The 12068-nt window shown below is 36.8% G+C and overlaps 1 protein-coding gene and 1 long non-coding RNA gene across 3 annotated transcripts in view; one reads left to right on the forward strand and one right to left on the reverse strand.

The window, feature by feature from the left end:
* kcnn3 (potassium intermediate/small conductance calcium-activated channel, subfamily N, member 3) overlaps positions 1-12068 on the forward strand; it is a 114206-nt gene that overhangs the window by 16703 nt on the left and 85435 nt on the right. For both annotated transcript variants that reach the window (XM_020928057.2, XM_055164114.1), the window contains exon 3: positions 7492-7587. In XM_020928057.2, coding sequence (XP_020783716.2) covers positions 7492-7587 — 96 coding nt within the window. The remainder of the gene's footprint in view (positions 1-7491; positions 7588-12068) is intronic.
* Positions 4938-5688, reverse strand: LOC129411876 (uncharacterized). The gene is made up of 2 exons (XR_008633479.1): positions 5547-5688; positions 4938-5341 (listed from the first exon to the last, which is right to left on the reverse strand). It is a non-coding gene; the product is annotated as an uncharacterized LOC129411876 (long non-coding RNA).

A 12068-nucleotide genomic window follows, 5' to 3' on the forward strand; every position in this document is an offset into this window, starting at 1 on the left:
GGAGACCACTGGGAATACCAAAGAACTGCAGTGGGGTGGTAGTCTTTGTGGCTCTGTTTACTAATTTTGGATAAAATTACCTCTATGCTGTTACTGCTGATTCTTTAGTATCTGGCAATAGTACAGTATAGTATAGTATAGTAGTAGTAGGCTATAGTATTCACAAGTATTCAATGAACTACAATGAATACTCGTGAAGGGACCATGTTGTTGGTTGCTTCATTGCTATGGCTTTTATCACAACCCCAGAAATAGCTACTATTTGCTATTTGCACAGAGAACAGTTCACTTTTGTCCAAATGTAAAACAGTATTCAAATGCTATTCAGCTCTTCCAAGTTAAACTGTCTGAGAGGTAAACAAGCCCTTATGCGGTTGATAGAGTGATGCAAAAAGGCAGTATAAAAGCTATATACGTGTGTATATGTGTGGTGAAAGTGTCTGTGAGAGCTGCAGACACAAGCTGAAGAATAGGAGCCAAACATTTCCATTTACCAGGCGCAAGTGTGTTTAAACATATGCCGCTGGAGTGTGCCTTTTACTCATTAGCACAACAATGTTGCCACCTAGTTTGCTTCAGTGAGTACAAATGAGCTGCTGTAGCCAAGCGGAGACAGATCGACAGGGAGAGCACTGCAAAAAAGGAAAAAAGAACATCTAGGCTGGTTAAAATTGTGTGTATTCACAATAAGAATCTTAATTTTAGACATTTTGAGTGGTTTGAATTAATTACACTTCATTTGGCAAATAAATCCACTTGTTTTTACTTTCAATATTTAGTTTCTTGCCTCAAGAAACAAAGCTACATTATGGGCTAAGACAATTACAGCTACCCATTGGCAGGTTTATTATCAGATTTAAAGCCAAATTATCTTGAAACCAATAATGTTAATGAATGAGTTGAACTGGTCTGTGGTACTCACACTGTCAAACACAGTACCACCTCAGAAATCTTCAGAGTATCACCAGATACAAAGCAGGTCTATAAATCTGCACGTCGATTTGTTTGGAAGAAAATCCATTTGTTTGTTTCCTCCAGTTTTTTGCATTGGAAATTGGATTGGAACTGTCGGAAACAGTCACAGGGAGCACAATTACAAAGGAGATGCGCTCTCTCGTGACTGCTTTGAAATCAGTGACGTCAAATTAAATGTGTAATCAAAAACAAATCACATCTTTTGCCCGACATCAGCTACATGTTTAATGCAGCCACAACACTGTTAGTTTGTTTTATCTCATTGATTAAACCCATTTAACCCATTGGCCTCTGGGGGAAATGTGATCACTGCTCAATATAATGCTGCTTTTGTACTACTATTTTCTGTAGTTTGGAGATATTTTGTAGTGGAGAGAGAGGAAAATCACCCAGCCCTAATACCAGGTCTAAATTAGGACTAAACCAGGTGTAAGTAGGACTATGGTCAGTACAAAAGCTACGAAAAAAGGACTGAAAGGAGAACAAAATGTGATAATATTTCAACTCTAAAAGTAAGCAAACATTAAAACAGTTTTTGTACTATCAGAAGTAACCCCTGCACCACACCTTGAGAAGCATTAATCAAGGTCGTAGTAGGAAAGCGTAATCTAGTCACAAATACTCCAATACTCTGATACAGATCTGTGTATGTATTTTTTGCAGTGTGGGAAGTGGGAGTGAATGGCAGCTCCAGCTTTGTGCGAGCTCAGAGGAAATCAGAACAGAAGATAGAGAGACTTCCCTGGTGTTGTGCAGTGGGCCGTATCACACTGATATTAGCAACAAATGAAAATACTCACCTCACAGTGGCTCCCTCTTCAAAGAAACACTGTGCAGTCATTTGATGATCATGCACTGTAAAATATATCTATACATGATTCAGAGGTACTCTGTGTCACCTCTGTTTCCATGGAGATGTTATTACTTTGCCTGGAATGTTACACAATATGGCATAAACTTTTATCTTCAAGGAGAGATACCAGACCAAGTTACAAGTCAGTTCTCTGAAGAGATGAACCCACTCAAAGTGAGATATTTCAAGGTATTTTTAAGGAATAAAAATGACTGTAATATAATAGGGCCTTCGTCAGCTTGTGACGCACGTCCCTAAAAATAAATGAAAGATATAATTATATTGCCGTACTGTGAAACATCGAAAATTATTTTTAAAAATGCATTGCACGCTCACATGGCCAATGTCCAAAACCTCTTACTCTGAGATTACGTTTTGGCAAAAAGCCTTCATCACATAGTTTTTTTTTATATTGTTGGACCAGTTCACATTAACTGTGCTATGAAACATATCAGGGAAACATTCAAAACATTAACATCTCACTTAAACTCAAGTCCAAAGATTCAAAGACTTTGGAAATTTGGGCCTAAACCTGGAACTAAACCTAAACCTTCCTAGACCAGCCTAAACCGGGACTAGACCAGTACTAAATCAAGATTAGTGTCACATCTGGACAAACCTGGACAAGTGACATGAAGATTAATATTCTGAATTAAAGTAACTCATGTGGATAATCATTTTTACAGTGTGTTCTAGTCTAGTTTTGTAATGTTTGTTATAATAGGCTTTTACAGCTCTACCAAAACATAAGACTCACCAGAGCCTTCGATCAGTGGAGATTAGTAAAGCGGACAATGCATGTGTTTTTTAGTGTGAAGTTAATACGTAAATATTTCACAAGGCTCTAACTTGACACAATAATGTGCTTTATTTTCCACCAGGCTAACTTGTAATATATATTCATGAGTCTAATCATGTCGTAGAGAAAAACGTATTTAAATTCAGAGTGCAAATCTTGCATTTAATGGGACATTACCTTAGAAGCCGTGTCGTCATGCCCCATAACTCCACCCCTCACTGCAAACTCTTTATCAGAAATGTGAAACTGAACCGTCTAAATAGGCTTTTCTACCTTGTGTAGGTTTACTGGTAAATGTGACGTCAAAATTTTGCAGCAAAATATAGGGTTTATAAAAAATTCCAATCAAATAGAAGTTGTTATTGTTTTGTTTTTTTTTGTTTTTTTTCCCCAAAAAACTGTTCTTAGTAAAATGGAGAGAACCCACAATTTATTCAGCATGGTATTAAACTTATTTCCATGGGGAAAAAAGCATATTAAACCACTTTGCCAAGTTACTGGCAAGCTACATGGAGTTCTTTTTGAAGTTGAGCAAAAAAAAAAAACTATAAATAAATAAATAAAAAATGACTGAATCAATGTATGTTGGCAAGTTTAAGAAATATCCCAGGCAATGCAATAACATCTCAGTGAAGACAAGCATTTGGCAAACACTCCATCAGAAAAGTTACATAATGCCCCTTTTTATGCCTATGATGCTATAATCAATGGCCTTTTTCCAAACTGATGACATCCCTTTATGAAATGGTCTTGATCATTAACTACAAATAATCTGATAATCTTCCTTTCAAAGGTCCAATATTACACAAAACTGTCCCTTGATATTTATGCCCTGCTAAAATGTTCTTACATCCTCAAAACACATCTGGAGTTGGGTTTTGTTTCATTCACACATGTTTGAGTAACCCATTATTAGTAGTATGTCTCCATTTCCAAAGCTTAAAATGCTCTGTTCCACCTTGTGACATCATGAAGTGGTAGTTTTCAGTTTAGTATTTCCTTTTACCGTTAGTTCAGTAGAGATTGGCAATTCTAGGGCTGAAATCATCCAGATGATTCTAGTGAAGGTGGAGCTCCATACACATATGGAGCATTTCCTGTATATTGTGCATTGTTTATTGTGATGTGCATTACATCACAAGGTGGAACAGAGTGTTTTCTGTTAGAAACTCAGCTGAAATGTGCAGAGTTTGTGTGTTAAATATTTGTGAATGAAACAAAACACAACTCCAGGTATGTTTTGTTTCATTCCCACAAGAGGAAACAACATTATAACTTAGATCAGAAAAAAGTACAGTATAGGACCTTTAATTTTAATGTCCAAATTGTAAATTGTAGAGCTTGATTTAATGAGGACAAACCAACTAAAGCCTTGACAATGTATGTTATATTCATTCAGCCTGAATTGTCCTAAATAGACAATGACATTTTACTGTTGTGCATAATATTTTTGACAAGCTGTGAAGGCAATGATACAAACCCAAAATGAAAAGGACAAACAACAAATGTTTCCATAAGCATAAATTGTATTGCGACGCAGATGGAGCTGAGACTACAAGCATTACATCTTCACAGGAGATGTTCAAAATCAATACAATCATTTTCCTATTGTCTGCCATAGTTAGTTTCTGTTGTGAGTTACCTGGCAGCCTGAAGCATCCTCGTTGCTGTGGTAACCTGTACTTTTATCATGCACACTGATTTAAAATGGAGATTTTTTTTTTTCTTAAGCCATGGCTGAGGGTGTCATTTCCTATCTCGGTTCTGCCTCTTCAACCATGAGATTTACTCCTCAGCACATCTCCTCCTCTTATCTCCATAGCCTTTATGTAGAGTGCAAATGTACGCGTGCACAGACTCACTAAAACAGTACAGATCCAAAGGAGGTGAGAGGGTAAAAGAGTGTGTATTGACTCAAAGTTCTCCCATGCATTGATTACAGGCCTTATGAAAGCAGAGGATTTTAAGCTCTACTGCTGAGTCCTATTGACAGCCACAATCCCAGGCAACTAACCACTTATGCTTTGTGTAGGAAATTCTGCTTTGTAAATGTTGGCTCATCAAAAGAATGTCCATTAGAGGCCTGACAAATATGATTAAACTATTATTAACTGTAGCTTGATTGTTGTAGCAAAAAAGACTATTCACTTAAAGGTCTGGTCCTTGATTTTCCCATGTATTTGAGCAAAAGGTATCTTGCCTGAGTAGCGGTCTATCATGTAAGCAGCTTTTTAAGGTCCTATAGTACACAAAATTGATACTTGTGAGCCATGTTGTAATGCTGTTATTCCTTCAAAAACATACCTGAAGTTGTGTTTTGTTTCATTCACACATGTTTGAATAACGCTTTATTATTAGTGTATGTACATTTCCAAAGCTCAAAACACAGTTTAAAAACACAGTGGAGCACTTCCTGTATTACCAGATGACATCACAAGGTGGAACTGTTTGAGAACAGTCTGAGAGACTGAAAACACTCAGAATATGTATTAGGGTTGGGCAGCATCCAATTCTGATGCCGTTAAACCTTGTCAGGATTTTACCAGGGTATATCGTATTACCATATTACCAAAATGTTTTAGTACGACTTTGGTAAGATACGAAGCCGCACCACTATACAGTCTATGCTACGACCTGCAGACTTAAAATCTCTGAAAAGTTTCACATGAACCATCTCCATGCACAGGATAGAGTCACCGTCAGCCGCACATCTTCTGTCACAGAAAGAACACATATAGACAAGGAGGGTTTATTCGTATAGCACAATTCATACACAAAATAATTCAAAGTACTTTACAGAATAAGAAATATATTAAAATCACGATAAACACAAATCTAAACATAAATAATCATCATAAAATTAAAAAGAGAGAGACATATTAGAGACACATTAATTACACAAATTAGAGAGAAGAGAACCTTTCAGTCATATGCAGCAAAACAGAACTTTTTGAGCCTGGATTTAAACAGCGTCAAAGTAGAAGCCTGTCTCACATCTTCAGGAAGAGGTTCCAGGTTTTAGCTGCATGAATCTGAAATTCCACTGAGTCGTGTCCTTTAGTCCGACAGAAGCTGAACTGCACATAAGGAAAGAGTTGTTTTTATCAGCACTTTCTAGTTTATGCAAATGAGTCATGTGGTTTTAAGTTTCATTTCTGTAAAACGTAAACAAATGCGCACCTGAAGCTAAAATGCTGCCAAATTGCAGAAGTACTAGTATTATTTTGGGGGGGACCAACTTACTTGTGGCTGGACTTGCTGTCTTGTGTTGGTCTCCCTTATGAGCGTCACTTGACAACTGAACGAAACTAATTAAACGTCATCTCCCCACTCAGTTAAAAAAAAACATTATAGACTACTATTATTTTTAAATCGTGATAGAATTAAATTGAAAATACAACCACACTTTCATTTGTGCTGTGCAAACAAATTTAGGTATCAATAAATTATAATATATTAGGCACTGCTGATTTTTTTTTATGATGATAATGAAACTGATACCATTGCTAGTTTTTGATATTGCGGGATAATGCCGTATTACCACCCAACTCTGATATGTGTGAATGAAACAAAACTCCTCGTATGTTTTTGATGAGGAAACAACATTATAACATAGATCAGTAAATAGCATAATGTAGGCTATTTAAAGTAAAAATAAGTCAGTCTCTAAGTGAGCATCTAATTAGTTGTTGTTAGCTTTATCACCATGGAAAAGCTCTTCGAGAGTTATGAAAAATGCTTAGAGACTCATTGTAGTGTAATAATTAGGGTGCTCAGGAAGCATAAGGTAAGACAGAATATCTTTGGACCACTGCAAACAGCTAAAAATGAGCAAGTTCTGTTTAATTAATAAATGTGATAATTCAGGTCACAACACAGACCTTATTCAGAGAGTTGCTGCTATTATTATTCTAACTACATGGTGCCGCATAAGGCTGCCAAACTCTGCTAAATAAGTTGTATAGAGACAAAGCTGGTTTCAAGCTTCCCAGAGAATGGTGCTTTGTTGAATTGTTGGTGTGCGTAAACATTGAACATTTTACACAAACCAACCTACTTTACGTAATGCTGTTTTTGCTGCGAGACTTTTCTCTAGTTCTCAGCTGAAATAAATTCAATTCCCCCTTAACTGGAGAAGTGAACCACAAAAGAAATGTGATTGTAGCAGTCAAATTAAAAGTGGGCTGTTTGGAATGAGGTGGATAGTTGTAAGACCTAAAAAAATAATCATTGCCTCGTCATTTTGGTACAAATGAAATCCGTTTACTGCGATGTCAGCTCCCTGTCAGTAGACTTTTTGTTTCGTTTTAGATAAATATTGTGATTTAAAATGCTTAAATTATGACATTATGATCCACGGGAGTCATAGATTATAGCAGATACAATCACAGTAGACCTTCTTTAATATATTTACATGACCAGGAAAAATCAAATAACAAGAGTAATCCGATAAACCAATAATTAGAGCTGACTGGTGTGCGTTTACATGCCCAAGAGAAATCAGATTTCCTGGTGACATGTCAGGAAATCAATGGACTTTTAGAGTAACTGCTGTATTTAGAAAACAAACTACTAATGAATTTTAAAAAACTTGTTTCTACCCTTAACATTTTTTTTTAATTTTTTGTCTTTGCCACTTAAAAAATTTACCCTTTTTGCATACATTTCCATGTCAGTGTGTGAACAATCGGAAAGAAATCAGATTACATCACATCTAATTGTTTACATGACATTTCAATAATCTGATAACTCCAGAAATCAGATCATGATCAGATTTTGGTGTGCATGTAAACATAGCCAGCGTGACAATGCTGCTGATTAGCGTACACGTGGTAATGATTTGTATCCATGTTTTTCTCCACAGAGCTCCATGTATTCACTGGCCTTGAAGTGTTTGATCAGCCTGTCCACTGTCATCCTCCTGGGACTCATAATCGCCTACCACGCTCGAGAAGTTCAGGTAAGGCACTCACGCAAAAAAAAAAAAAAAAAAACAGATCTGAGCATATTTGTAAGCTCTGTTGTTTTTACCGAACAAGTTCTGTCCTGTTGTGCTGTCAAAACTTTGCAATTTAATAAATAGTCACTGCATTTCATTAGGTTCTGACCGTAAAAATATAGTGGACCTATATATAAAGTTCCTGTTATGATTTATTACAAAATTAATCTGAGTTATTTTTTGGCTTTGAATCAAAACATAAAGCAAAGGCAAAATTGTAGCTAGAGGCTGTCCCTTGGCTGTATTCATGGATTTCAGAGTGATGTAAATATTGCATTGTTGCCACAGAAATTACCAATTCAAATCAATGAATGATGAATAGCGAAAAGTCCTCAAAATGTCCCTTAATCAGGAAACTGAAACTAGGGATTTAATAATAACTGAAATATCAAGTCTCTGCTTAAATGAATAGTGCAGTAATAGCTAAAAAAACAGAGGGAACTACATGGACCATGATCCTTTGCTTTGTTTCAGTGCAGATTACATGAAGAAATAACTGTTCTAAGCACTTTTACATCTTATTTTTTTCACTTATGTCTTATCAATGCTTTTAAAATAAACTAAACTAACTAAAATCAATGAATAGTAAGATCCAACATGATATGAGATATGAAAGATTAGGCAGGGAGATGTAATTTTTTTGTTGTTGTTTGTAGACTTTATTGATCCCAGTAGGTAGATCTGTCCTCTGCATTTGACCCATCCTTCACCCAGTGCAGAAGAGGCAACCAATCAGTAGCAGTGGACAAGTTCAGTGCTGCACTTAGGGACACTTGAGTAGGCCTGTCACAGTAACACTTTTTGAAGCACAGGATGTTGCTACTGAGAAACTTTGCAATAAATGGTATTGAAACTACTTTATGCCACTGTCACAAAGCAAGATAATGCCAGTAAAACAACTTTTAGCTCTATCATCAAAAGACATAAGCTGCAACAAATGGTAGAAGGAAGTAGCAGAAGGAACCAATAATTAGCCATAGAAATTATTTATTTATTCTACCCCCTACACCTTAAAAATGGCAAAAATCTACCTACTGTTTCAAATAAATTGTACACACAATGATAAATGGTCACATTTTTCTATAGCGCTTTTCCACCTTCAAGGCACTCAAAGCGCTTTACAACAAGGAGCCATTCACCCATTCACACACACATTCACACACCAGTGTACGCAGACACTGTGGGCAAGGTGGGTTAAGTGTCTTGCCCAAGGACACAACGACAGCATTCATCTGTGGGAGCTGGAATCACACCAGCCAACCTGTGGGTTAGTGGATCTGACCGCTCAACTTATGATGTTTATGTTGAGAGCTGGAATCAAACCGCCAACCTTTAGATCAGTGGGCGAATGCTCTACCAACTGAGCTACTGCTGCCCCAATGAATATTGATCTTAAAAATATATTGCTCCAGCTTTCATATATTGAACAATAAGTCCATATAGTTATTATCATTGACAGACCGACCTTTGAGCCAGGATCTTCCAATTTAGAGTGTATTATTTAGTATTTTACCAATTCAACAACAATAGTACAGTAGTAGTATTAACTTGTTCTATGTTTTGTTGTTTTCAGAAAGTTCTAGCAGCACTGTTGGCTCAAATAAAATCATGTGTAAATATTGCTGTGGGCACACACTTATGACGTCATACACGAGGACTGACAAATATGATGACTGTTTCTATGGTGAAATTTACCCGAAGCAACGACTGTAAAGATGTTCCTGTAACGTCAGCATCACAGGCCCATCAGGCACATGGCACTGGAAGGTCACATCAGATATTAACTCCATCAACACTGGTTACGTATGCAGGGACTTGCCAAAGGGCTCAGAGAACAGAACATTTTCCAGAAAATGTACTCAAAATGTAATTTGAATTTATAAGAATATCAGGCTTATGGCTTGGCCATTCTCGTAATGCAAGACTATACTGATTGTTCTTGTCCTGTTTCATAATAATTTAACTTTTATTTCTACATAGTGGGCTCATCTTTGCTTGAAGATCAAATTATAAATACATTTTAATCAATTTTTAAGGAAAATATTTGCTTTCTTCTTTGGATAGGTTTCAGTTTATATCATCTTGCGGTCATCCTATTTCGGTCCCAGTATGAACCCAGTTTAGTCCTGATGTAGACTTGGTTTGGTCCTGTTATAGTCCCGGTTTAGTCCAGCTTGAGTTCTTGGTTTAGTCCCAGTTTAGACCCAAGGTTAACTTTGTAATTTTTCTAGCTGAGGGTTTGCCACCCACTTGTCACCCTAGAAATGGTATTGCTTTGCTCAGAATGTTCCACAGTATTTAGTAGTAGTAGTAGTAGTAGTTTTTTGTTCGGTCATTTTGCAGCACTACCAACACAAAACAACACATAGACTACAAACCCATGGATCATGACTGAAAGGTTTTAGGCTAAAGTAAAACATTCTTATAATGCCAAACCCTATTAAACAATGACAGAATTCCAAGAAAGAAAGGCATCGTATGAACAGTAAGTTTCCTTTTACAATTTCACTTACTGTATATATAAAAGACAAAATATAAATTAAAACAAACAAATTTAATGCATAATTCATTAATTCCAGAGCTCTATATCTTTCAAAACATAATGCTTTATACTCTTTAAAATCATCTCAGATTGTTCCATATACTAACCCTTCTAACAGAAATACATTCTTAATTTCACTTTTTTAAAGATGCCAGTTTTATTTTATTTTATGGTGCACAAACCAATAACAATGACAAAGAAAGTACAAAAGTTATTGTCCACAATGGCACCAAAACAAAAAGCAATGTCAAAGAAAAGCATGTGCCAGCCAATAGTCGTAGTTTACTTGTGAAGAAAATATATCTAGTTTTCTAGGTATTTCTGTAAGATTAGATTTTTAAATTGTTTTTTGAAGTGCACCAAGTTAATAGAAGCTTTGATATGGTAATCTAAGTATTAATTAATTGAGACACCCCAACCTCAACGATGATATCTCCATGACAAGACAAGTGGACCAGAAAATGTACACAGTGCTCCTTTAAATTCTTTACTGTATGAGTATTGTTATCAGAACTGAAAAGGTTGTATTGATGCATCTGCAACTGTGCACTTTATTTATTCTGTCTCTACTGTGTGTAAAAGCCTGAAAACATTTCCTGTGGCGAGTCTTTACATAGGCCCATGAACCCAGGTGCAATCTAACTCCAACCAATTAATAGCATTAATGAGGGCCTAACCAGGACAGACAAGGCACGTGGGCTTTACATTGAGTAGTTACACTCCACAAGTTAGACACACACACACACACACACACATAACATCAATACGTCAACACACAGAGCTTCTTGTCCAGCTCCACCAATCAATCAGAAATGCTTTCACTCCTCATGATATCTGTTTTGCAGTTTGTCATCACATTGATATAACGCTACCATGGTTGTTTAGATGAGGTTTCCGTCTGTGGCCATTTACAATCGATGTGCATTGACTATTTATGGGAGCCTTGCACCCTATGAATGCCCCCATACTGACTATTACCAACCCTCGCTCCCCTCCCGCCCTCCGCTTCCATTCTGTATTAGTTCAATGTTGTGGCTTTTCTCATTACATCACATGGTAGCGCTTTGATGTTGGAAATGTCTATTAAAGCTTTAGCCTTGGCTGTGAGCAGGGGATTGTACGTACAGCCAGAGTCGGATCAATAGGGAGCTGCAGTCGCTTATTCTTTGTCACACAGGAGCCAATAAGCAGGTATTAATTCTGTAATATGTGGTAGCAGTGCATTACCATAAAGCAATTGACTTGATATTGAGAGCTCAGGACCTTAACGGTGTACAGGTGACATTTTGAAAAATAAAGGGCATTCGTTGATTAAAGATTTACTTAAAAACCCAAAAGGTACAGCAGGTTACACTTGTTTACCCATTATTACACCCTTTAGACTTTGCATTATTGACACGTGAATTGATTACAGTAGCAGATCTGTTCACACTGGCACTTGTTACTGGGTGGGATATTCTATGTGCTTTTGAGGGGGTTGGCAAAGGAGAAATTCAATTTGTCAACTGGACAAAAACATTTCGCTGGTGGACACTTCCTTATATCTGCCTGCAGGGAGGAGCCAACTACACTGAAACTACTCTGAAACTTACACATTTGTTTTCAGTGTCTGTTTGTTATCTAGGCCTATTCATCTGTACTGAGTGTGGGGTCATCTTAGCATAATCATTCAGGGCCATAAAGTGTGTTTTCACTCCTCTGGCCCTGACCTGGCTTTCCCTATTGTTCTCCTTATTTTAGTTTTGAGGATGGAGTTGTAGATGGGAGACGAATGATCTCTGAGGCTTCCATTTCTCTTCAAGGAAGGATTGTCTTTCTTAACAAAAAACAAAAATAGCATTTTTAACTCCCCTCTCAAACCAATTCTTTTCTCTTTTGAGGGAGGTTTTCTGAAGTCAGC

This window comes from Boleophthalmus pectinirostris, unplaced genomic scaffold, assembly GCF_026225935.1.
Source record: "Boleophthalmus pectinirostris isolate CB_2022bp ecotype Guang Dong unplaced genomic scaffold, ASM2622593v1 HiC_scaffold_6, whole genome shotgun sequence".
Lineage (NCBI taxonomy): Eukaryota > Metazoa > Chordata > Actinopteri > Gobiiformes > Gobiidae > Boleophthalmus > Boleophthalmus pectinirostris.